Source organism: Suillus discolor (assembly GCF_016758755.1).
Source record: "Suillus discolor strain FC423 chromosome Unknown F5147scaffold_60, whole genome shotgun sequence".
In the NCBI taxonomy this organism is placed as follows: Eukaryota; Fungi; Basidiomycota; class Agaricomycetes; order Boletales; family Suillaceae; genus Suillus; species Suillus discolor.
In genome coordinates, this window is record NW_024541307.1 from 62,597 (window position 1) to 88,873 (window position 26,277).

Here is a 26,277-nt window from a genome sequence, read left to right on the forward strand (position 1 = left end):
CAAGTATGCACCAAATCCATGCACCTTCACTCTCGAGATGTTTTATCCATACTGCAGGACGCAAACAAGACGCCTGTGACTTCGCACTGGCGTTTTAAAATGCCACGCCGCCCGAACAAAGATTCACGGAACATGTACGATGGGCCAAAAATGGTGGATAGAACTGTGTCGACTGACATAGTGTTAAAAATCATGAGATATGCAGCAGCCCAAGTGATAAGTACTTCTATAGGATATAGACATCAAAAGCGAGATCTCAGAAGATATTGTCATGGACACAGGGCAGCCTGCTGCTCCCCACGCCTAAGCCATGACCAGCCATGTGCGACGCGACGACAGTGTGTTGCCCTGGGTACACATACTGCCGCAGGCCGTATACATGAATTTATCGGAATGGTAGAGATTAGTGTATATTGCATTATGGAATGAGCCATACATTGACACCATCGATGGGGAAGATGAGAAGATGGTATGAAGGTCGAACTTGTGAGCCGGGATTGCGATAGCTTTGAGGATGGGCAATTGTCAATTGGAGGCAAGGCTAAGATCTGAGAGGCATGTATCCGACCTGCTCCATGAATGCAAATGGTCACGAGAATACAATGCTGTAAAGTCCTCCAAAAGAACGACACACTTTCGGCGGGAAGCCTGCTGGCAGCTGCAGTGATATGATTCTGGGATCCCGTAGTAAGACTGCAAGCACTGAAATGAACCCTGATACCTGATGTGTGCGGCAGACGCTCCCCTATCTCGCTAACAACGTGCTTAATATTTGTTCGGTAGTGTGATGATTTCTTGGGCTTTCACAAAGAAATCGCTCCACTGCTACCATGGTCAGGGTAATATAAGGATCGAAGGTCGTAAACAATAGACAAAAGAAAGGGACTTACACAATCTATTCTCGCAGAGATGATCGCAGAGAATGAAAGTTGCACTTGTCTCGATGAGCGCCTCATGGACAAAAACAGCCTGCAACCGAATGGCGATCACCAACACGTTTCGAAGGTGCGCTGCCGAGAAACTCCAAAAGACAAGAGTTCATCTTCCCTTTCATACTCCTTCAAATTCCAGCATCCCTTACAGCTTTCCTCACCATTCCGCAAATTCCTGATGATTACGCCTGTATTTTCTGCAGCACATTCTTCTCGATGGGAAGACGTAAGCGACGACAACCGTCGTCGCCCGCGTCGTAAACGAACACGACTATCAGATGGATCGGAGGACCAGACAGAGACAGACGTTGACGTTGATTATGAACCTTCACCTGCACCGCGCAGAGTGAAGCCTTTGCCTGCCCATGTGCATGGCAATCATCGTCAACAGTCCGACGGAAAGCTCCCTCTTACACAAACATCTACAAAAGAAAGTTCGCACGGTCAGTACATACCGACGGGTGACATGGCCGCAGCTTGCAAGTTTCGACCTTCTCATATACCACCACGTACACCCAGATTCTGCAAAAATGGCGGTAAAAACGCATGCCTGGATCACCTTTTGGTTTGTCCTCACTGCGCCTGTCGTCCTCTGGGACGCGGGATACTGTTTCATGCGGTACGTATCCTTACCTTTGTCTCATGCTCTCACGTTAACGGGCCATGCAAGTCCACGATCCATGCTTGGGGGAGACCTCCACTGGATCTGGAAACCGTACGAAATTTACCAGAATATTGATTATGTGAGTGCACTTCCCTAACAAATTACGTCCTGTCATCGACGGCCTTCACCAGGTTTATGGTATTAAAGCTCTAGAGGAGAATAATGGGTTCACAAACGCACAATGTGCGTGCCATTGGTGCTTAATTACTCCGACTCACCAACTTCCCTCCTTTAGCTTTCCTCAATATCGTCGAGACATTCATGAGTCTCACATACGTGTACTTGGCATATGTCTCGGGCTGGTCCCCTGCCCCCCTCATCGGGTTTGTAACAGCGAGCATGACGTTGTCTAAAACAGTTTTATACTGGGCACAGGAGTACTATTGCGGCTTCTGTGCCATCGGACACAACACCGTGTCCGATCTAATCATATACTGGATCATACCCAACGGGTACGTGTGTTCGTTTTTTATTAGTTTGACAGGTCATAACGGGTCTTTTCGGTGCAGATTATGGATCGTTGTCCCTAGTTTGATTGTCGTGAGACTAGGGAAGGATCTCATTGCCTCGCTCCATGTTGCAGAGCGCGTTGCGACCAAGACTGCTTCTGGAAAGCAGAAATGATGGATTCCCCAGACTATCAGATCCGGGACGAAAATGGTCTATTTACAGTTATAACCTATCGGTTTATGTACGCCTGATTGTGGTATCTATTGTTCTGGAATGGACTTGGCTTATTGCTTGCGTTTTTTGATGTAATTCAGTCCGGAGTTTGTCGCGTGGGTCGCGCCAGGTGATCCCTCCCTTGCGATCAGGAGGATTTATCCTTCACACGTCTCTGATGATGATCGCACTTTGTCCTTTTGGATGGGGAATGTCCTCTCTTCAGCACCCGATCGCGGCCTTGTCGTTTTGCTCCTGATCACCCGTGCATCATTAACATAACAATAGGCGGATACAGTATGATATAATACATACAGGTCAAGTCACCGCTCCAGCTCAAAGGCACTCATGCTGTTTATGCGAGCAAAGTTCGCATCCTCAGTGGCGAGACGAGATGCGACCAAATGGATTCCACGGAATCGCCAGTGTACATGAAAATCCTTCGCTTACTTGGGCTTCTCCCCGAGGACGAAAGGATCCTACAGGATCATGCGTGTACAAGGATAATAATATTCCACATTTCATTCCACATTGTGTTACATTCAATAACTATACATACACCAAAGAAATAAAAAGTCCGGAGAGATGCCTCACTAATATGTCACAAAACGAAAACGAAAAGATCGAGTGGCGCAATTTCAGAAGTATGAGACAGCGACGATGACAACAACACAACAGGCAACAGGAAAGATGAAACAGCCCAATGCCAGAAAGGTGAGCGTGAGGTATGCGGTGTGTTCAATAAGTACACGATGAGTGGACATCTGTTGTCGTTGTGAGAAACCAGGCTGAGAAAATAAAATACTTCGTTTGCGTGTTTGTTTGATGCGCGCGGTCGATCGAGGGCTTGCTTCTTGCGAGCCTATACCAGGAGGGAATCAATCCATCTCCATGTCCATTTCCATACCATCCCATTGTTCTTGAGACTTCTTCTTCACCATGCCCGGGTCAATACCCTCCTCCTCAACCTCTTCAGGCACGCTGAATGATAATACAGCATCCTCTTCCTCCGATTTCCACCTGAACCGTGTGCCGCTCACCCGCCCGTGGATGTGCATATTCGCAGATGCGATATCATCAACTTCGGCAAGCTCGCCGTCGTCGCTTGAATGAGAAGAAGCAGACATCGAACGCACAGACGAGCGCGGGTGGGACCATCCCGAACGTGAAAGGGATGCAGAGGCGGACGGGAATGACGAAACGCCGTAAAACGAGGATGAGGTCGGCGAGCCCCAAGACTCTGAGTGCACGCTAACAGAGCCAAGAGCCAGCAGGTTCCTTGCGTCGGCATCTGTAGGAGCGGCAGGGACTGGCACTGGGGAGCTTGGCGCACGCGAGTTCGGGGTGGTAGGTACGCCCAGGAGGCCTGGACGCAGTTGTGTGATGCCACCTGGGCCGGTGGCTTGGGGAATGGAGTAGTCGTGTAGACGTGGTCCGGTTGAGCCTGCGCGGCCCGAGCTGCTGAGGGCGGAGGTTGCCGGAACAGAGCTGGATATTGGTTTCGAAGGAGACGAATTGTTAGATCCTTCGTGTGCGCTCCCGGGAGCGGGAGGCGGGACTATGCCGCCAGAGAGAAAGGTAGGCCAAAGGGAGCGATCTTCGGGAAGTGATGTCCCGGTTGTAGACGAGGGTGAAAGATGCGACAATATGGCGGCAGCCTAGGAAATTTTTATTAGCACCTTTGTCAGCTGTCAAGCCAGGGGTAATGACCTCCAACAATTGGACTTGCTGATGTTTGCTAAGTACAAACTTGGAGGCTTCGCGCCACTGGGGTGTATGTTCCCACCGATGTTTAATGAGACAAGAAGGATGCCGGTAGACCTGAGGCTCGTGGTCAATTTCTACTTGAACAGTTCAAGGCACGAAAAAGCTACCTTCGAGCAGCTCTCGCACGTAAATATTGTGCCACGCTTCTTTCCGTTCTTCGCGATACCACCGTTCGTACCCAGACTGCTATGAGTAGGAAGCGATGCCGACAATTCATTGTCGTCAAAGTTCCCGCCGAGTAGTGCAGCATCAGACCCTTGCACCACAGTGATGTGATCAGGTACTTGTGCTTCAAGGACACTTCGGGATACCGCGTTCAGGGAAGTGCCGTGATGGATATTACTGCTCGGAGGCGAAGAGGAAAGAGACAGGGTGGCAAGTGAGGATAAAGCCGTGCTCTGCAGGGACGCTGGTCTAGATGCCAAATTTGTGATGAAATTCGGATTAAAGGAGCGACAGCACATAAGGTGGGGGAGAAGAATTATAGGATATGGGGAAGCTAAATGCAGAACTTACAAAGGTCGAGTAGCTGCATCTCGCGCATCGCTCAGTCTCCTTCTGGTCTTGCCAGTTGACGACAGGCGGCGGTGCTTGGGACCAAAGTTGGTCCCAGATACTACCGTGACAAAGATTGGTAAGTACTTTGCACCGCAACATCCCACATCATCGTACCATGCAATGGTTGGACAACTATGTCCACAGACTTTGGAACGGATATTGGCGAAGCACTTGCAGCAGCAACAGAGAGGGAAAGTAGACTCAGGTTTGAGCGATCATTCTGGTAGCATTCGAGTCAGTTTTGCCTCGTGGAAACAGCATAACGTGGAATGATGATTGACTCACGGAATTTGGGGAACTTGCTGGTGATGGAGAGCTGGAATCCGAGGTACAAGACATGGTAGAATTTACAAGGACTAATACAAGCTCATGACAGAACAGAGACAAGGGAACACGATGTTCACAGATTGGCGCAATAGTCTCGCATATGTGCCACGAAATTTCAACGTCCGCCAAAAATTTGTTCCCAAAGGGTCCAGTGACTGGGCGCTCACTACTGCGCAACAAAGCCTACGACGCCGACAGTCCTTACAAAGTGCTGAAGTACCTTAATCGGTCATCCCTCTCTGCAGGGTTACAAGTCTATATAAGCTATCCTGGGGTTGATCTGCCAACAAGTAGTAGCCATCCATATCTGGCTCGAATCGGCATTCCTTCCGACCCGCACCAAAATAGCGACCGCGGAACTTTATTGCATAAGGACCTAATAGGCTTGTATGACACATGATCCAAAGCCCAACCCGACTCCAGGCTATCTAAATCTAGTATACGGGAAACGATATGCACGACAGACGATGAAACCATGTGCTGAACAAAGTTTTCTGAACTACAATGGGAATCATGTGGTTGTGCCTTGTTTGTCGGCAGCTTTGAATGCTAACAAACCACAACAACGCCCAACTAAAACATAACAAAAACACAAATATATCTTTAGCAGCAACTGGTTTCGATCCAGTGACCTCAGGGTTATGAGCCCTGCACGCTTCCACTGCGTCATGCTGCTGTCAGTTCCATGGTCAGCAATGGCCTAATTGATGGTCTGGGCATATCTAGAGTTCTACTTACACCGAGTTCAACGCGGCAACCTCCTTCACAAAGCCCTGAATTAATAACTTCGAAACACCCATATACATACATCAGATTTCTGAATCATTGTTGCATGTAATACCGCAAATTCACTCTTCTCCCCACTTCCAATATGCAATTCACAAACCTTGTCCTGACTTGGACAAACGTTATCTTGCGACTTGCAGTTGAACTCGATATACAGCTATCTCGAAGATAGGCGATGTGATCGGAGGCGGCGAGTTAGATACCCCTGTTCTGAAAGAGCTCCAGAAGTATAGAACAATTGAAATGGAGGAATCGCCTATCAATTGCATTATAACAGCACCAAGACACTGCATTGACGGAGCGCTCATTGCTACTAGTACTAAAAAAGCTATCCTTGTTCGTCACCGCAAGGAGCTTCTATCAAGCTAGATAGCAATTGTGAGATACGGGCAGCTTGAGCCATGTTACAGCACTTCAAAGCTTTGCAAAACTTCTCATTCGCACGGTACAGCACAAAACCCTCAATCTAAGTCATCCAGCATGATGGCAGTGGTGCTAGATCGGACGAACAAAGAGCGAATAGCATCAAGCACAACAGCAGATGCGGAGCAGCAGGAACAACACATGCGGCAAGTCTTGAAATAAATCATTTGTGTTGGAATATTAATGTCCAATGAAAATCTATGAACGATTCGACGACATTAAACACAGCAAAGAGAAAGGCACATAGGCGAGGCACAAAAGCAAGCAATGCATGAGCCGCATGTATGGAAGCCTAGGACGTGCCCATACGCACCCCTTTTCACAAGCCATGAGAGGCCCAAATCACTGCACTCTAAGCGCATTTTGCATCTTTGATATACCCCGTTGCACCCACTCCGAGGGTGACACGCGTTCCTCTGTATCCAAGCTCGCGAAAAGGAGGTCGTTCTCCTCGGAGAACGCCCAAACACTAGGGTCAGGTGGAGGCATCGCCATGATAGCGTGAAGTTCCCTGCCTGCATGGGGATGTCAGTGGCGGTCCTGCGCGAGCGCAAGCGTTCTTACGTATTATGTTGTGCACGAAGTGATCCATGTTCTGAAATTAAAGTTTATCAATATCAAATTACCTGAGCATGTCCGAGGCAGCGATTGACCGGACAGCGCGTACCAGATCATTTTTGTCATATCCTGGGTGGATTAGGCGCATCGATATTGAGTATGCCGGACACGGGCCCCGTTATCATGGAACAGAACTTACCAAAGGGATCTGGGAAGGTACGTTGTGTCGGATGATGGATGCAAAGTAATGAAATTACATCACGCACTTTCGATCTCCTCACCGGCAACGAGGAAGCCAAAGAAGATAAAACTCTATTTTATAAGATAAGCGTTGAACGATAGGGAGATGCGACTCCGGACAGGCGTGTGATGCGATGGCAATGATCCAATCAGGACTTACCGCGACAACAGTGGCAGGGATCGTGACCCATTTCAACGTTGACCAGACCTGGAATGGCTATAATTGTGGAGGTCGTCAATGACTGCTGCATGGGAGAGGACAGATCCTCCGCACCAAAGCCAAACAATATACAACAGTTACTAGCCACAAATGAATGGAATATCTATGCTAAAATGAGTTCCCCGCGAGAGCCATGATGTCAGGGCTTACGAAAATGGTATTGGGGTAGTGAGGATCCTTTCAAGACCAGTTAGAGCATCTACAAGCTGGGTAATTGTAGCGAGTAAAACAGCTGCGGGTTCAATAATAAGAAGTCTGTACATTTGGGGACAGCGGTGAACGGACTGGTAGTTGGTGCATCGACAACCTTGCGAGATTGCAGGGCAGAGACGTAAGAACCCTAAGGTACCAGATTCAGATCTTGAAATACAGAACGTTATGGAAAACACCAACCAAATACAATGAAATTTCTAGAGGAATGTTATAATATTGACTGCGCATCGTAGCTCTCCGTTTCGCCGCCCTTTTTCCTTTCACAGCAGCCCCGTTCTTACGCAGCCCATCCTTAGTCAGCATCCAGACTAGTAACGAGAATGGGAATAAATCTAGCAGCGAGTACTTGGGAGGATTCATAGCAGGGAATAGGTCAACGGGGGCCGTAGAAAATTTTACACCCCTTTGGGGACGCCCGTCGGTGTGAAGCGTCTTTTCCGTCGCAACCCGGAGCGAAGGTGTAGGAGCGGTATTCGGGAGCGGAAGTTGACCCGGAGCCGGCGTTCTCCTCGTGAGTGATCCATGGAAGTGCCCCGAGCGTGGTGATGCAGGAACACCATCACTTGTGATACTTGTCCGATCGAGATCGACGGAAGGGATTGTCGGCGGAAACGGATACTTAGGAAGGAATTTAACCAAGTAATACAGATCCTCATAGTAGATGCCGTCTTCGCCACGCAAATAATGCTTAACGGCGACGGCAAATGCTTCGAGCAGGTTTACGACGGATTTCTTCTCGATCAGAGTCTTCGCTTTGTATTCCTCCTTCTGCTGGTCTGTGAGTGCCTGAGCACTCGGATACGCGTTGTCTATAAGCGGGAGATCAACCACCATCGAAGATAGCCACGAGGCCAATGTGTACCTGGTACGTGGAGCCACACGGTGCGAGCGAAGGTACGGCTTCCAAGCACAATCTGTGACCAAAGCCTTCGTCCCTCATTGTAACGTTCGAAACTGGAAGTAGTCCTATAGGAAATGACAAAACCAAGGACAGTACCAAATCTAGACAGGAGCTGTAAATGACACTGGCATCTCCGAGTAAGAGGGGTGAGACATACACGGTGATAAGAGTTGGCTGCAATGATACGTGATGACCGTTATAGTTGACCACACAGATAGCAGTCGACCAAGCACCAAAGAAGATTAAGATGTGCCAGCATCTGAAGAGTGCCGTGGCCAACAACGCATTCCCAAACAAAGACCAGGCAGACAGTCCTAGTGCGTCCGGAGAACTTGGATTGTGAATCGGGGCGCCCTGGTAATTGAAGGACATGAGAACCTGTCGGTACTCCCGCAGTGGAACAAAAAAAAGAGGGATGCTCAATTCTAAAAATGTCGTTGTCGTTTGCAAGCCAAACACGCGCTAAGCGTCACCAAACGGGACTTGTATTACCTAACCCTTACGGCGCGCATGGCCCATATTAGGCCTAACCCTAAACCTTTCTATGTAGAAATGCTAGCAATATATAATCAATTTTCGAGTGAGAGGTGCATTATATTCACAAACATACTACATAGCACTGGATACACTCTATGGAAAGGGCTGAAAAAGGTCAAGGATTAAGTCTGCTAAGGGTTAGGAACATGAACATGCGAAGATTAGGAGCGCTGCTGAGGCCTCAAGGTGGATTACGGTGATTACGGGGCCTTTGAATCACTTTTATTATAATATTTGCTTTTAGCGACGAAAATTTGGACATGTTCTGCAGGTAATTGTGACATAAAAACGATATATAACTTTCTCACCAGCAGAGGTTGGTAGATGCTATCTCTGTGGACCTGACATGTAAAAAATACTTACGTTGGGAACTCGATGAGATTTTATGCACAAGTACAAAATGTACATGGGAGAGCTATTAGGCGCAGGTGGGAAAATATTTCTGCCTGCAACCAAGACCTTTTTGAGGTAGTACTAGGACCTTATAATTATAATCAGCAAGCCAGTGTCCAGCGCATGCATAATCTTACCTGTTAGCGAACATTTTTTAGTCGAACAAGATGACCATTCCGCATCAACAAAGAGAAGATTTGGCGACCTCAAGGCTTTGACGCAGCGCTCCGAGTCAGCCTGTTACATAACATTTCCAACTTAAGGCGTTAAATATCATTGGACCAGTGACAGCTAGGACACAGGTGATTGGCGGAGAAGAATTCGAGACTGATCTGGCAGGAGATTATCTGACTCGGCGATCAACGTGACCTGCAGCGGCATGCGAGTCAGATCAATTGGTTTCTCCACTACAATCTGCACATATCCTCGAACTCCTCGAAACCTTCATCTGTTCGTATCAACGAGGCGCTACAGTCATTCTGATATGTCGGTCGTCAATAGATCAGTCCATCCATTCGACAAATCCCGTCTGGATGCTCTGCTGAATCGCAGATTTTTCTATGCACCAGCTTTTGAAATCTATGGCGGTATGCGACACGTCATTATTGTGATCTACAACAGTGATATTGACAACCTGCATTCACAGGTGTTGCTGGCCTCTATGACTATGGTCCACCAGGCTCGTCATTACAAGCCAATATCATGGCGGAATGGAGAAAGCATTTTATCATTGAGGATCATATGCTAGAACTCGACACCACTATCATGACTCCTGCTCCCGTCTTTGAGACATCTGGCCACGTCGCTAGGTTTGCAGACTGGATGGTCAAGGACACCAAGACCGGTGATGTCCTCCGTGCAGATCACCTCGTCAAAAACGTCCTAGAAGCGCGTCTTGCTGGCGATCGGGAAGCTCGTGGATTGGCTGCCCGACCCAAAGATGAGAAGGACAAAAAGAGGAAGAAAAATGCGAAAACTGTTGTAGTTCAGCTTGCAGATGAGCTTGTGAAAGAGTTTGAGAGTATCCTTGCCCAAGTGCGTCATTAATCTCTTGTGCGATGCTTCTTCATAACTCTGGAACAGCTAGATAACTATTCTGGCCCTGAAATCGGCGAGCTCTGCCGAAGATATGATATTCGTAACCCTGATACTGGCAACGAGGTTGGCGAACCTCAGCAGTTCAATCTGATGTTTGCTAGCAGTATCGGTCCCACAGGCCAACATCCTGGGTAAGTCCACTCTCCATCCGTGTATCAGGGATCTTGAAACACGTTGTCCAAGTTACCTCCGGCCAGAAACCGCTCAAGGCCACTTCCTCAACTTCTCTCGCCTTCTCGAATTCAATAACGGTCGTGTTCCGTTCGCATCCGCTCAAATTGGTCGTTCCTTCAGAAACGAAATCTCTCCCCGCGCTGGCTTGCTTCGGGTTCGAGAGTTCACCATGGGTGAAATCGAACACTTTGTTGATCCCGAGGATAAGAGCCACGAAAAATTCCGCGAAGTGCGCGATACCGTGCTGAGCCTCCTCGATCGACATGTGCAAGTCAGTGGTAGTACTCAAGTGACCCAGATGACTATCGGCGAAGCTGTAGACAAGGGCATTGTAGCAAACGAGACACTTGGCTACTTCCTTGTCCGCATCCATCTTTTCCTTATTAAGATTGGTATCAACCCGAAACGCCTGCGGTTCCGCCAGCACATGGGGAACGAGATGGCACACTATGCTGCAGATTGTTGGGATGCAGAGATAGAGAACGCGACAGGGTGGACCGAGTGCGTTGGTTGTGCGGATCGGGCTGCGTATGACCTGTCAGTGCACTCGGCAAGGACTGGCCAACCGCTTGTCGTCAGACAAGCGCTAAAGGAGCCGATAGTGACCGAAAGGGATGTACCAGAATTTAACAAAAAGGTCGTTGGCAAGACTTACGGGCGCGATGCTGGCCTCCTGCAAAAGGTCATCGGTGAAATGGATGAATCCCAGCTTACCAAGCTGAAGGGTCAACTTGCCCAAGGGTCCGTATCAACTTCTATCCCTCACCTTCATAGATTGAATTGGGCTCTTTGTACAGCCAAGCAACAATTTCGGCCGAAGGGAAGGAGTTCACCATCACCCCTGATCTGTTAGCGATCGAACGCAAGACGTTTAAGCAATCGAGTGCGCTTGCCTTTTGTGCCATGGGTTCGCCCGATTTAACCTTTTACTATTTCTTGCAGTTCGCGAATTCACACCAAATGTCATCGAGCCTTCATTTGGCTTCGGTCGCATTCTTTATACTTTGCTTGAACATAGTTTCTGGTGCAGGGAGCAGGATATAGAACGTGGGGTGAGTATAATGATCAATTATTTAATTAGGTGGCCCGGGGCTTACTTCAGGATGCCCGAAGGTCCTGTCACTACCGCCTGTGGTCGCTCCCACGAAAGTTCTCATCGTCCCTTTAAGTGCCAAGGAAGAATTCAGTCCCCTCGTCCAGGAAGTTTGTGCGTCAAAACATCTGTTTTTGTACAAGCACCCTCAATGTTAACTGCGGGCTCCAGCCACCAAATTACGGAAAGCTGGTATCTTTTCTCGTGTAGATGATTCTAATACCTCGATTGGCAAACGCTACGCCCGCAACGACGAATTGGGGACACCATTTGGTGTCACACTGGACTTTGCCTGTGAGCAATTTTTTCATGAGCTCCGCTGACCCTGCAAACTCTAATTCGACCACAAACAGCTGTCCAGAACCGGACGATGACTCTCCGGTACGTCTGTGGCGGTCCGCGGCCGACGGTCGGCTTCTCTGTTGTGACACGTTTGACTGACTTACCTTCTCCATGTAGTGAGCGCGATACAACAGACCAGCTCATCGGCCCTATCGACGACGTAATTACAGTTCTCACGGAGCTGGTGCAGGGCACTATTGACTGGCCGGCTGCCTGTAAGCGCCTGCCAGCATACGATGGTGTACAGGCCGTCGACTAAATTGGAATGGCTTGAATTGATGTGTAACTATGTATTACGTTCATGAGCGTCATCAACGGAATGTGGTGATGGGGTGAAAATACTCCGAGGAGAAGTGAATATAGAGGATGCCCTACTGATAGCTGATATAACGCGTGCATGCGTTAGAGGTGAACGCTCGAATCTCAGGATACGACGCTCCGACTCCGTGAAGCATTCCATGTGATGCGCGGTCTAAGATACGAGGATTTTGTATCTTGTATCTCACACCGCGAGAGTTCTTTTCAGGAGGCAGGGAAATGAACATCGCGATCTTAATTTGCTGGAAAGAAGTTGTTCATTATGAACGATGTACGTTGTGAGAGCGGCGTGGCGTGCTTCGTCATACTCGGGGGAAGTACGGTATCTGTGATGTCCAGTTACATCGATGAAATCAATTCACGTGCATGTGATGATGGTGGTTGCCGTAAAGTCGAACACGAGTTTTACATCCCTGAAGAGATATGTAGATATTTGAAGGTGACAAAGAAGTGGTCTTGACTGTGGAGCAAAAGGATCAGCCTTTGCTTTACCAGGGCAAACGTCGAGCACACGGGATCTCACACCCACGTTCGGTGCCGTGATGCAACTTTCGCGTTGATCTCGCACCTTGTCACCTGGGGGACATCCGTATATTCCATTGGACTCGCAGGACCTGCAATACCGTCGGAATCGTGAGACTCACGATAGAGACTGTCAGATAGACGTCTGATAGACGTTTCAGCTGACAGAGTCAAGTGACAATGTGATTTTGATATCAGATAGGCGGCAATCAGGGGACCCAAATTTCGCCAGATCGTGAGTAGGTCGGGTAGGCTAGCCTCTTGTTCATTAAGTATAGAGGAACGATCGAGGACAATAATGCTTCCACCTGACCCTATGATGACGCCATTGATGAGATGTCGTACTGTCTAAGTTGTGCCGGACGGCCGGCTCCGTTGCATTGTTGTGATAATGAGGGCACACCGCGGTGGGAAATCACGGAGCGCTGTACAAAGCCAGAAGAAGAAAATGAAGACGGACTTGGCCGATTGGGCCATATGCAAATGTGGGACAGCGAATAGTGTGGTTCGCCCCAGCCGCATAGTGGCGAAACTTTGTACGATAAGTAAGATGCAACGACTCGTGGCTTTTTCACATTACAAAGTTATTCTTGCACTCACATCAATGAGTGTTGGGAAGACGATGGACTTCGGTTTAATACTTTGTGGACCACTGTTGAGCTCAGATCTCCTGATTGAAATTCGTGGCACTGAGAAAATGAAAGACATGAGGAACGGAAAAAAGAACATGAAAGTGATTTGGCCATTTCCTAGGAGACCGCGCACGGACAACTGAATTAAGACGAGTCAGAGATATCATTACGGTGAATAGTTGTAAGTGCAGGCTATAGCCATTGACTGACATAGATAACTGGGAAAGGACCCCCAAAATTTACGCGAAGCTTTTGACGGGAGACATGGGTAAGATGCGCCTGCAGGCATTCGAAGCGCAACTAAAATGGTAGTAAATCTTATGGTGAGAGTTAGCTTATCGTTCGTAAACGGATGTTTATGTACCAGTCGCGTTGCTTCCATGTCCGCGCACGAAATAGGACCGAAAATGAGGGTCGTCTACACCGTAAGCAGATCTAGTACCTGCACATCCCTATGAGAACAATTTATGAGAGTAACCTCGATGACCTTCCCTGATGTGACTAAATTCAATGTGTGACTGCGGCATCCCGCGGGAAATGAATCCGGCTCTTAACGCGTTACTTTATATAAGTTCAACCTCAAACATTATATATTTCTCCTCATCCTCCAGATTTCAAGGGCTTTCAGACTCTTCCAAGGCTTCGCCTTTTGTCCTATACTCTTCATCTCCTTTAGAAACTTCACTTAGACTTGTACCGGCTTGCTTTGTCTTTCACAATGACAACACTTCAACAGTCCAACTCCCAAGGCGTTCGTGCCGACAAGCTTGTCGCTCTCCCAAGCTTGTCATGCGGTCTCTCTTCATTACCTCAAGCCAAAAGCATGGACAGCGTGTCACTACATCCAAACATGTATGCGCAGCGGGCAGCTGAAAGCGAAGCCAAGGTACTTTCTTCGCTTCTCGCCACCCGCCACTCGACATTGAACGCGTTTTTCCTCTCTTATAGCTGAAAAACGTCCTGTCCAAGACTGCTGCATCACACTCGCAGAATCCTCCACCCGTCCCTACTTACATGAACCCGGTACGTGATATTAGACTAATCATTTCAGAGGATCTGTGCTGACCGCCGCCATTTTCTTTTGGACATTCTAGCCTCATCAAAATGCAAATTCGCCCAATTCATCTTCGCCCTTGATGATGCGGAAATCTGTAAGTACCCGTCTCCAACTAGTCCCACTCCATTCGTCTCATTTTGGAAACAATCAGAAACCAAAATTCTCGGCCTGAATGGCCAGCCTAGACTTTCCTTTTATATTTTCCTCTGCTGGGAACTATCGTAGATCTTGCATTACCACCATAAAGCGGCACACCTTCTCATCGTCCATCCTCATCACGTTATTGCATCGCATATAGACACATCGCATACCTATATTCATACCAGGGCATCTCTTTCATTCCCCATGGTTTTTTTTTTGTTGCTTTTGTTTTGTCCCACCGGCCCAGCGCTTCAGGTGAAGATTGGAATTTTAATACGGGTGGCGAGCTTATACTTAGCCTGGGAGGTTCTTTACTCTGCTACGGGGTCTAGTCATCATAATTTTATGGATATTGGGTTTGTTGGGCAACTGATATTGGTGTGTGAGCATCGCTGATGGGCCCTCAAAAATCTCAAACTTCAGGCCTCAGGCTTCAGGCTGTTGCAAGGGACGGCCCTGGACAGCCTTGGGTGACCCTGGAGTTAACTTGGACCCACTGTTGGGTAATATTTGCACGTGCAAACTTAATTAAGAGAGGGACGAGGACACGGCAACTAGCACTAGTACTGTAACTTATGGCCTGCTGCCGTCTATTACGCGATAGGCTATTCGAATCACTTCCGACTGCACGGTGCAGCAAGAATAAGTCTCTATCAATCTCGTATGTCCTCTTAGGCCTGCCTCCTGAAACACTTTGATAGTGGTTTCTGATACCCGATTCAGACGGTTTCATCTTTTAGATCAGCTTCCGCCGATCTGCAACGTTGCATGGAGTAACTTATGTGCATTGTATCGGACGTACGCTCACTGGATCGATTGGCCTCAGATATTCTAGTAGCTTCTAATTTGCAACATGGGTCATCTGAGACGTATTCACCAGATGCACTCCCTGTAACTCAGCATTCTTGGGCGATGAGCTAAGAGACAGTCCTCGGTCACCGTAATAGCCAATGTACGACTACCGCCCAGTCCTTGGACAGTAAGGGACAGAATACTGCGTTATTTGATTATCATTGGCTTGGTGATCACCGAACTCTTGGAGTCGCGCGCCCCACAATCATCCCCCCTGGTGCTCCACGTCGTAGATTGGCATTGTCACTTTTGCTCGGCATGACATCCTCATGTGTGATCGGGAGACATCGGAGTATCCCGTACGCCCTTATTACCTTTCAGTTCTCTGAATCGTTCTGTGAAGACGATTGACAAAGTAAGTATTCTTTAGCTTTTACGTTTTGCGTTCTCAGAAGCGTCATTGCCTTGCCCAATAGATATCATCTATGCTCCTCTCATGATTCGACGCGGGGTTAAGGGCGCCGAATGCCATTGCGGCAGGCCTGAGCGAGTCCAGACCTTCAAAATTATTCTTCCGGCCATGAGAAATAATTGCTCATTTCTTTCGGTATGTTCCAACCTTTCTCGGTGTGTGTGACAGACTATCACAACTTAATCTTGTTTTTGTGGCACAGCACACGTAACTTCTTGTATGGACTCCCAGATAACATGTGGTTACTGTCGACGATAAGGCTATGAGGCACTATATCGACTCCCACATGCTTTGCACCAGCCCTGTGAGGTAACATAGATTTCCTTCTTGCCACTGTCCCTGAGACATATTTCGATGCCTGCGCACTTTCCTTAATACGTTACAGGTCTCAGAAGGCTTCGAGGGCCTTGTCGGCGAATCCCGACAATGTCGTTTTCGCCACGGATCTTGGCTCTTGAACGATTCGAATCTAGTGCAGTCTTTGCGATGCGAGATTACCTCGGACGTTTTATCGAGACTTGTCACGATGGTTTTCCATAGGCAAAAATAGTATTTCGGACTTTTAAAACCATGCGAAATCGAGTGCGTTTTTTATTCTATATGACGATACTCGACTGCAGGCTGATTCGAGAATTATAGTTGCATTGTCTTGTGAACAACAACGCGGCGCATGCATGTGGTCTGGACTCTGTATGTTCGACAATATGGGAACCGTGAAGTTAGCCTGTGCAACAGTTTCAAATGAGGTTCAATATATCCATAATATGAGTTTTCTGATGTGCAGGGTCAACCTCTAATCGTAGGGGAAGCTAGTGGCAGGAACAAGAAGTTAGATAGAAGGTTGCGAGCTCTTTTGCAGCTGAAAGAGATCAGTATGTAGCGGTTAGTAGCTAAAAATGGAAGGAAGATCGCTTATTGCGGTCAAAATACTAATAGAGGGCGAAAATGGCTCACAAGTACAAAATATGCTGCAAATTTAAGACCGATATGGCGGCAACTAATAATATTTATTCCAATTATATTTCCAGCCGCCACGGAAGGTCATCCAGGGTAGTATGCATGCTAGTACTATGGCTCTCGATATTACAGCATTTGCCACCGTCGGGTAGTCAAGATTTAAATCGAGACTGTAAATTAATTATTGGTTCTATGTACTACTGCGCTCACGGATTCTTTGTACCACCGTTGTCACTCATTGATGATCCGAATACTCTTCGTCACATTTTTGGCACAGTTTCACTACATGCACATGACATATCTAGATCTCATATGAGAAGCAGCAACACAACTTGCTGTATTGTGAGAATACTCCTGGAAATGAGAACTTTGCATGCAGTGTGTTCCTGTGCTGAGAATTTTTAGCGAGTTCTGTTCTTCTCATCCTCAAATTCGGTAGAACAATGTGATACCCCATCCCCCTGAAGTGCCTTTGCCTTATTCGCAAACTTGAGGACCTTCCAAATTTGGTTTTCCGCATGAAATTCGTTGTGGTGGCGATGAATAGCCCATACATCACGCGTACGAGGGATCCTGCACGTCGCACGATCGGCTACAATAGTTGGACCACGTCAAAGCCCCCGCTTCCCTTCGCAACTACTAACCGTCCCATTCCCTCGTCGAAATCTACCCTGTCTCCACCAGGTTCAATCTTATATATGGCCTTGCCCGTCTCGAAGGCAGGGCCGAACTGCATCTCACGAGGGGGAATATACAGCAGACTTGGCTCGCACAGTCGGACCTCGCGCCCAAAGACGCACAGCCCGCGCCCAGACGATCCCATGCATATCTGCGCGCACTCCTGGTCCCCTACGCCACTGCCTGTATCTCCCGGTACGTCGGGAACAAATGGAGGTAGTCGGAGAAGCTGATATGGAAAACTGGACGGATACTTTGCACCGTTATCGTTGCTTAGCGGAATAAGCATCGACATAGCAATCCTGCCCAACTTGCTCTTGGGACGCGCAACGATTGTGAGGGAAGGCATCTCCTGGGATGGCGGGTACGCCGGCGCATCTATGCCGGTCCAACCTCGAGGGACACAAGTTGTGAAGGCGATAGGAGAGCTGACGGGCTCAGAAAATATGAATACTTTGGTATGGGCAACCACCATCCGTCCCTGGGCTGGTATGTCAGGCACCGGGAATACGCTAATGCATGTCTCCCATGCTACAAGAATATGGTCGGAGAAATGAACGAAGCCTAGAAATGAACCAAACTACGACAAAATCACACGTGTCTGTTATTTACAGTCGCACTTGGCTTACCAGATCGGGTATACACGGGAGCAGGGCAGTGCCTTCCGTTTGAGCATGCCAATCTAGGAGCTCAAGACCGCCACCGTCTTGATCTGACGTAGTATCTAAAAAAAGGAGGTGCCGCGATATCCCTGCGACGGTGCCAGGGATGAGGGAGTAGTCACATAGTTTGCTGAGGGCAGGCTTCAATGCGAGAGAGAATATAGTGGCATGCTTATTTGGTCTATCCACTGTCAGCGACCCTTTCGCTTTTGTGTCGGAAAGACGAGGGACTAACTGGTCTCTGCAACCGATGGCAATGATTCCCTGGCCCTCAGTGTCCTTCACGACTATACAAGCATCATCACTTGGTGACAACCACTCTTCAACCTTTTGAAGCTTGTATGTGGCCCCTGTCTGCCCAGAGATGAGCCAATATATCACTTTATTTCCATGGACGGTCAAAATTTGTGTTCCACCAGGGATAAGCAGGATCTGGTCTACGGTCTCTCGTTGTCTGCTCGAGACAATAACATTGGGAGTGGCCCGTGACCAACGTTTCTCGAGGGAAAGAGCCAATAACGTGCGATGCTCTAGATCTGCAGAATTCAAAGCACGGAGAGAGCACGAAGGGCCAGGGGGCGGAAGATGGCGGGCCAATACTTCAGTGCAGAATGCCGCATACCAAACGCTGCGAAATTTAGACAGGGAATAATATCGTTTGGAGGTCTGAGAAAGGTGGAATGTGCGTGAGTTCGCATTTCAAAACAGGTATGATGGACTTACCCGTCTCAGCGTCAATATTTCTCGCACAGACAATGTCTGGAAGATCTGTATGACGATATCGTCGACCAAGTTATCCAAGCTCGATGTACAATGCATTACGGGTGGAAAGCTAGCTATACGATGGATGAAGCAAGACCAAGAGTCTTACCGAAGAGACTGGCGAGTCACGCTCGCTACAGCAAGTTAGGATTCAGACTAGTACTGTGTCGGAAGCTTCAAGGTCCGGACCATTTACGATTAAGATTTAGTAACATGCCTCTGGTGAGGACAAAGAAAGCACGGACACGAAAGAAAATCGGACGATGCTACGCCAGTGATATCTACAATACCCGCATGGCATTAACGCAGAGCTTACCGAACCGCGTTTGGCGTCTGCCTTCAACGCAGACCCAACTCTCATTGGGGGACCATGCTGTGTTCTACACAGCCAAGAAGTTTTGACAATCACCTGCTGAGGTAGCTGCTATTGTCTCAAACTCGATAAAGTGTGAGTTAACAACTTGAAGCTTGAAGTTATCCGGATGTACTAGAATTGAAATGGACTAAGCTGAGGTTCACGTGACCGCGATAACATGGCTCCTGTGCCTACACACACGCTCCTTACAGCACCTTACGTTGTCCCAAGCTTGTGATAATGGCACTCGGTGCCGGTTATCGATGTACTCTATGCGCCGCATGCACTTGGGCTGCGCGTTTATCTCAAGTGCGCATCTTTTATACTCGTCTATCATGGAGATAGATGTATGGATAATAGTATATCTGATGATCAAGAGGGTGGTTGGTGATGATCGACCTTGTCTCTGAGTCTGTACCTTGTTTGTTCGAGTTTCCAGGAGTATGGGTCTGGCCTCGTTGATTCGGTAAATTTCTCGTTTTATAGTTGGCAAGTCGAGTAGTACGAGTTGAAGGCTTTGAAGGAGTGGAAACATTTCGTGGTCTCGATGCCGGAGTTGCCTTGCAGATTGTTGCTTATGCAAAACCAACATGGCACTTATATCGAATACTTGAGCTCACCATTGATATTGTCCACAACAAGCACGAGTATTCAATTCTACGCAGTACATAACAACTTGTGACAAATTTACAACTTGGTTATGAAAAATAGTTGCACCACGAGAACCAAAGAGCAAGGGGGTTAAAAACAACTTGAGAGTCATGCAAGGGAGTAGACCTCTTTGTATGAGGAATGAGTGAATACTAGTCGACGGGCACGGGACACGAGCGTCGATGAGATAGATTCGGTCATCAGATCTCAGACTCGGACACGGCGTTGTTCTACCACCGAAAGTGAAAATTGAAGGTAGTGCTTTTTTCCGCTGCCGACTGGTTGCATGTCCTGGGAAAAATGGAGGATATGGGGTTGCTCGACTCGTGGACATAATATAGCTCGAAGGTTTCGTCACTGATAAATCCAAACCCAATATTTTGAAGACATGCATTTGTACAGCAGTTGATCACCAGGCGTGCGGAGATGATCTCGAATGGATATAGCACCTTGCAGTGCAACACCCCTGTCACGTCTGCGGCAGACACGGAGAGATGAGATAGCGAACGCCAGGTCACAGAATGGAACAGTTGTTCTTCACTACTAGTAGCACGCAAATAGCATAAGTGGAGCAATTTGGATTTTCGAATTGCGAAGAGTGAGTACTTGCTGCCAAGAGACACTGGCAAATCAGTAATTCATGCGGGAGAACTCATATCATGAAACATAAGAGCTCGATCCCACTAACGGCCGCAGCAATAAGAATCCTGCCAAATTGGTCAGAATAGTGCCCATAGTATATCAGCAAACCAGTGAGACTCAGATGATATGGCTAGATAGATTATTGTCACGACCTTAGATTTTGGGACCAGGAAAATTGTCGATGTGACCACAGTACTTGCATTCCCAGAAGTAATGGTCGAGCTGTTGGCAACTGTGTCAAGATGCTCAAAGTTATCATTGATCAGGGATGGCACTGGATGGCCACCGTGAACGTTTTGACATTTTTAAAGTTATACTAGTACACAGTGTACATATTATTATGGACTAGTTCTCCGCCAACCCTGGGTTCTGCCAAGTTCTGCCAAACCGGTTGGCAGAACTCGTCAGTTCTGCCCACAACACTAACCACATGACTCAACTGCGCGCCTCAGAATGGACGTCTGATCTGTATGCAAATTAAAAATTGAGCGAGCATAGAATACAAGGGAGCAACGAGCAAATGAGAAAAATGACATGAGACATCGACCGAGTACATATCGGAAGTATCGACGAGAATGAGCATCAAAAGTTCTCAACTTTGTCGTTACTCTGGCAGGGTCATTGCAGGTTCAAACGATGAAGTGATGAGTGAGAGATTGGGAATGAGAGAACAGTGATTCGAGCGAGGGTTCTGTAGTTACGAAGGAGAGAATTGTCAATGCCTGCCAGCCGATTATGATCGTAATAATCAAATGAATATGTTCTTACAAGTTCTACCGAAATTTGTGCCATCTGACAGCAATAAGGATGCTACCAAATCTATCAGGATGGTTCCCATAAGTAAATGCAGGATATAAAAGCTGGCCATCGTCCTACAGTGTTCCCTCATCCTCAGAGATATCATCCAAGATCCCCCTCAGAAGATTCCATATCACCTTGCACAGAAAATGCGTTTCTCCCTCCTCGCCGTTGTCGTTGCTTTTACAGCAGCTTCATTCGTCAGTGCATGTAATGGCCCGGATCAACCTTGCCAATCAGATTGGGATTGCTGCAGTCATTCTTGTGCCGTGAGTATGAGCAGGTCGCTGTGCGACCAGGATTCAACCACATGACTGACCCGCGAGCCTTAGAGTCAAGGTTTGATGTGCCAGTAGTAGTCGGTTGGAAATTAAGACGGCAGCCAGAGGGGCACGTCGCGACAGTGAGTCATGTCTCTGCTCTCGCTTTTGTATCATGGTTGATGATGTAATACCTAGGGAATCAGTTAGTACAGCTTTTGGAGAAATTTTCGTATTGCTCGAGCAATGTGGATGTTTGAATTTATCTGAAAATGATAGATCGTGCCTATTCTCGCTCGTGGTCCACTAAGCTCGAGTTCGAGTAGCGCAGAGAGCTCGGGAGTGATTCTCTTGATCGAGCGAGTGTTGGATGAGGTGCAAGAGCGGGTGGCCCATCAGACTAGTGAACGTTTGAAACTGTGAACAGATGAGATTAGTATTGAAAGCAATACATAAGTTGTTGAGCATCGCAATAATCAACATACAACTGCCGGGTACTTTTACATGGGAATGTTATGCATTGTCGAGGAAACAGCAATTTACAAGCTCGCAGGCTTGATAGTCAAATTACCTGTGACCAGGCCGGGTGGACGCCAGAGGACGAAGAGCAAGAGAGGGCCGGAGAGATTGTGCGATAAATCGGAGAGAATCAATCATACATGATTGGAAAAAGCAACAGAAGGACTTGAGGGTGAAGTGATATTCAACGCTTTCAACAGAGAAGTTGGCTGTTGTGTTAGAAAATACGGCCATATCCCGATTGTATGCACACAGCAGTACTATGATGTCAAGCCTCAGAGAATCTCTTGCTGGAGCGAGTAGGGAATTATTAAGTTCATCCGGCGCAGAAACAGCAGGCACAGTAAATAAATAAACTGCCCGCCGCTCTGGACTCGTTGTCGTGCTGTAGTCCGCGAGAGATACGGTCGCAGGCTGACTTGAAACAATGGAATTGAGCAGGGGACGAGTGACTCGGACAATATTGGTCATGGTCAGCGCCCAAGGAAAAAATGTTATAATTTTCACAAAAAGTCGTGATTCAGACAAGATTCAGATAATTATCTCTAATTACGACTCGGGAGTTTTTCACGGAACCCTAAATTACATCATCCTACAGTTGCATGACGGCTACAAGTCTAATTGGTCGACACAATCGTGTGGGCCTATCACAGGGCCAGTCCCTTTGTCCTTGTGGCACGCGCTCGATGCCATCAGTGAACGCATGAGTTACATTAAACTTTACAAACATCCACTTCGACTGCACCATCTACCTCCAGTAAAATGTCGGAGCTCATCCTAATCACTGTGACACCCCTACAAGAGTTCAAAGGCCATGAAGGACACGTAATGGCAGTCGCAGTTTTCCCTGATAAACGACGGATGGTTACAGGCTCACAGGACAAGACGGTTCGCCTGTGGGACTTAAAGACAGGTGTTATATTGAAGAAGATGGAGGGGCATGGCAATTGGGTACGGAGATTGGCAGTATCACGAGATGGGCAATTGAATCGGAATGCAGGCGGTGACGGGGAGATTTCAAGGGCCAAGGGCTGGGCTGCAACTGCACACTCGTCACAATATTGCTAAAACTATGGACAGACATGTGTGTGCGGGCATTGAGAGGCTTTGGAGCAGGCCCAGTCGCTTTACAGCTAGATGATCCGTTTGTTTCATCCTCATTACCATGTACTAATTCTTATTCACGAGGGAGATAATGCATGACATTTGAGAATAATTATGAGCTGATCAAAAATCGTTCACACAGCGCCTGGCACATATGATAGTTGGGACGAGAGCTTTGGTTAAAAGAACCGGCGTGAACCTCGCTTGGTCTCTCGGCGATCCAGATATAGGGACTATGGATTCCATGATAGATAACATTCCAAAACCTCACGATGATAATACTTTGAACGCAGTGCTCAGTAGCATGGGTGGTGAGGCCTTGAGGACCCGCCGAGACTATTGTACTGGTACTCGTGTCGTGCAGGATTCCAATGATGATGGATTTGGAAGGGGATTCGCGAATGAGAGAACTGAAACCAGTTGCCAGGCCTGAGGTATGAGAAACTCAAGTAGAGATCGATAATGAGCAGAGCGGTGGAAGCAAAGCAGTCCTCTGTGACAGAATTGGTGACGAGTTTGAGATGCCAAAAGGGAGAACTCCGGCTGCATCTGGATCAAGTGCAAACGGGTCTTGGGAGGATGCAGGATGAAGGAGTGATATTGCAGTAAGCCATATGCATGTGTTCGAAGCAGTGACACGGTGATGTGCTTGAGTAGCTGCTCGCCGCAAAAAAACCACAATATCATGCAAGATAGATAGTCAGATTCGAGGCTGGAACGCACTGGCTGCTCGGTTGAATGCGGTGGGATATATTCTGACAGCTGCGAAAACAAGAGTCGGATGCATGTATGAACTAAGACGCTGGGAGGTATACCGTCCGCGGGTATGATCATCATAGGGTGCATTCTTGCCGTAACGGTGATGCCAAAGGGGGGTAGAATCGAACAGCCTCGACGGTCCTTGTTGACACATAAAACGCACAATACACACACCTTTGCAGAAAGACACCCACAACCCCTCAAATATTCACTTCGACTGCACCCAGCACCATCTACCTCCAGTAAAATGTCGGAGCTCATTTCAATCACTACACCCCTACGAGAGTTCAAAGGCCATGAAGGACACGTAAGGGCAGTCGTAGTTTTCCCTGATAAACGGCGGATGGTTACGGGCTCGAATGACAGAACACTTCGGTTATGGGACTTGAAGACAGGTGTTGTATTAAAGAAGATGGATGGGCATCACAGTTGGGTACGGAGATTGGCAGTATCACGAGATGGGCAATTGATAGTAAGCGGTGATGAAGGCGGAGACGTCATCGTCTGGGATGGAGAAACTGGGGAGTTCCTCGCCAAAATCGAAGCTCACTCCAAATACATCACCTCGCTGGATTTTTCTCCCGATGGCACAGTGCTGGTCACTAGTGCATATGGCGACAGATTGACGAAAATGTGGAACACCAAAACCTGGTCGCAACAAGGAAATCTAATTGAGTGTGATGGTCCAAGTGATGTCTACTGCCTTCGATATTCGCCCTCTGGAAAACTTCTTGCCATCGCAACAAACAAGAATATCCAAATTTATAATCCAGGCACGAGGGAACGCATTGCATCCTTTGAGGCTCACACATTGAACAAGTCACTCGCATGGACGCCCGATGGCACTCGCCTTCTCACAGGTGGCAGTTTTGTTGATCCTACCATACGCGAATGGGATACAACAACCTGGCAGCAGGTCTGCGATCCTTGGACGGGCCACTTTAAACAAATCGATACCATTGCTGTTCATCCCGCTGGCACACTCGTCGCATCCGCATCCAATGACAATCATGTTCGTCTCTGGCGGCTCTCAGACAAACAAACCGTTGCTACTTTTAAGCACTCATATACGCTGTTTTATGTCACTTTCTCCGTGGACGGAGATCACATCTTCAGTGGAGGTGAAGATAAGATGATCTCGGAGTGGGCAGTACCTCCGAGTCAGGGTTTCCATCCAAAGGCATGTTTCCATCCTTGACTCATATGCTACAATTCGAGCATGTTTCGTGCAGATCCTAGCCATCACGACAGCCCGCGTTGCATGCATAGATGGGCACTTGTCTACCGCCGAAAAACTACTCATGCGAGATATCAACACCGATGCCAACAACCACACTTCCTATGCCCATCGGTCATTCGTGATGGCTCGACAACACAAATGGGACCGCGCCCTTAAGGATGCAATCAAGGTGAGTTATCCGCACTGATCATTGCGCACTTACAAACGGCTAACTCGACGGTAAAATAGTCCATCAGCATTCAGCCCTCATTGACAGGGTACATCTCCAAGGGTATTGCCCTCTGCGGAAAAGGTCGTATCCTGGATGCGAGGGTAGCATTTGATGTTGCATCAATGTACACGGATCAAGATACACAAATCCTCCATTTCCTGCTGTTGATTAAAGTATGTTACGTTTGTCTCACATACTCTCTGCTTTATTGTGTATTGCAGGTGATCGCCCTTTTCAATGCGGATCAACAGGACGAAGCAAGCCTGCTCCTCAAAGAACTTTTTTCTGGCTGTCCGAATGCCGATATACTGGGGTGTTGTGTCGTGCACGTAAGTAGCATCCGCATTTGGTCATTAACACTAATTTTGCAACTCGCACATCAGGCATATCTGTGTGTTCAACTCGGAATCAAGGCCTTGGATGGCGCACGTCACGAAGAAGCCGCTGACCATTTTACCGCAGTGAACTCGAGCGCTCTCTCGTCGAGTTCACCCATTCATCTTATTTACGAGGACTTGGTGGTGGTACGTGAATACACATCCGAAATCCTTTTCATAACTGAATCCCTTGTCCAGCTCTTTGGTTGGGATCTCAAATCATTGTGGTTCACTGCACACCAGAAACGTTGTCATGCACTCCTTTGGGCGGGTAAACTTCAAGATGCTGTCAAATCATACAGATACATGATGGACAATATCGATGAAACAACGAGGGCCAGCTGCATTGAATGGTCCAACGGCAAGTCTTCAGTGATGTCACCCGAGGTTATAAATCCTCACCTGAATTTCACTCAGCTTTCAAGCAAGAATGCGGCGCCCTCTTTCTTACCGACGGAGATACTGCCCTCGCTGCAAGC

The 26,277-nt window shown here is 47.8% G+C and overlaps 6 protein-coding genes and 1 non-coding gene across 7 annotated transcripts; 3 read left to right on the forward strand and 4 right to left on the reverse strand.

Annotated features, from left to right (window-relative positions):
* Positions 1-1,462: 1,462 nt before the first annotated feature.
* Positions 1,463-2,220, forward strand: F5147DRAFT_582997 (uncharacterized protein; the record flags this gene model as incomplete). The annotated part of the gene is made up of 5 exons (XM_041431695.1): positions 1,463-1,551; positions 1,603-1,675; positions 1,728-1,779; positions 1,832-2,048; positions 2,106-2,220. The coding sequence occupies 5 exons, from the start codon at positions 1,463-1,465 to the stop codon at positions 2,218-2,220; spliced, it is 546 nt and encodes a 181-aa protein (XP_041288949.1).
* A 542-nt stretch (positions 2,221-2,762) lies between these two features.
* On the reverse strand, positions 2,763-5,030 carry F5147DRAFT_713309 (uncharacterized protein). Its single transcript, XM_041438401.1, has 6 exons — positions 4,870-5,030; positions 4,699-4,804; positions 4,543-4,642; positions 4,134-4,440; positions 3,970-4,080; positions 2,763-3,917 (listed from the first exon to the last, which is right to left on the reverse strand). Exons 1-6 carry the CDS (start codon positions 4,921-4,923, stop codon positions 3,138-3,140), a joined length of 1,458 nt encoding a protein of 485 aa, XP_041288950.1. The 5' UTR covers positions 4,924-5,030; the 3' UTR covers positions 2,763-3,137.
* Positions 5,031-5,515: 485 nt separating this feature from the next.
* Positions 5,516-5,587, reverse strand: F5147DRAFT_t104. The gene has a single exon. It is a non-coding gene; the product is annotated as a tRNA-Met (tRNA).
* A 407-nt stretch (positions 5,588-5,994) lies between these two features.
* F5147DRAFT_713314 (Bestrophin, RFP-TM, chloride channel-domain-containing protein) lies at positions 5,995-8,695 on the reverse strand. The gene is made up of 13 exons (XM_041438402.1): positions 8,410-8,695; positions 8,214-8,353; positions 7,532-8,160; positions 7,424-7,478; positions 7,289-7,370; positions 7,193-7,241; positions 7,079-7,135; positions 6,945-6,990; positions 6,878-6,886; positions 6,788-6,807; positions 6,685-6,715; positions 6,434-6,635; positions 5,995-6,318 (listed from the first exon to the last, which is right to left on the reverse strand). Exons 1-12 carry the CDS (start codon positions 8,622-8,624, stop codon positions 6,463-6,465), a joined length of 1,506 nt encoding a protein of 501 aa, XP_041288951.1. The 5' UTR covers positions 8,625-8,695; the 3' UTR covers positions 5,995-6,318; positions 6,434-6,462.
* Positions 8,696-9,363: 668 nt separating this feature from the next.
* On the forward strand, positions 9,364-12,204 carry F5147DRAFT_355783 (uncharacterized protein). The gene is made up of 9 exons (XM_041429363.1): positions 9,364-9,769; positions 9,829-10,217; positions 10,266-10,411; positions 10,464-11,195; positions 11,252-11,337; positions 11,397-11,506; positions 11,568-11,661; positions 11,719-11,841; positions 11,901-12,204. The coding sequence occupies exons 1-9, from the start codon at positions 9,562-9,564 to the stop codon at positions 12,146-12,148; spliced, it is 2,136 nt and encodes a 711-aa protein (XP_041288952.1). The 5' UTR covers positions 9,364-9,561; the 3' UTR covers positions 12,149-12,204.
* A 1,875-nt stretch (positions 12,205-14,079) lies between these two features.
* Positions 14,080-14,590, forward strand: F5147DRAFT_777548 (uncharacterized protein; the record flags this gene model as incomplete). Its single annotated transcript, XM_041441999.1, has 4 exons — positions 14,080-14,247; positions 14,310-14,384; positions 14,456-14,512; positions 14,570-14,590. 4 exons carry the CDS (start codon positions 14,080-14,082, stop codon positions 14,588-14,590), a joined length of 321 nt encoding a protein of 106 aa, XP_041288953.1.
* A 2,591-nt stretch (positions 14,591-17,181) lies between these two features.
* Positions 17,182-19,112, reverse strand: F5147DRAFT_815628 (uncharacterized protein; the record flags this gene model as incomplete). The annotated part of the gene is made up of 4 exons (XM_041443539.1): positions 18,844-19,112; positions 18,088-18,786; positions 17,425-18,038; positions 17,182-17,353 (listed from the first exon to the last, which is right to left on the reverse strand). Exons 1-4 carry the CDS (start codon positions 18,937-18,939, stop codon positions 17,182-17,184), a joined length of 1,581 nt encoding a protein of 526 aa, XP_041288954.1. The 5' UTR covers positions 18,940-19,112.
* Positions 19,113-26,277: the final 7,165 nt, after the last annotated feature.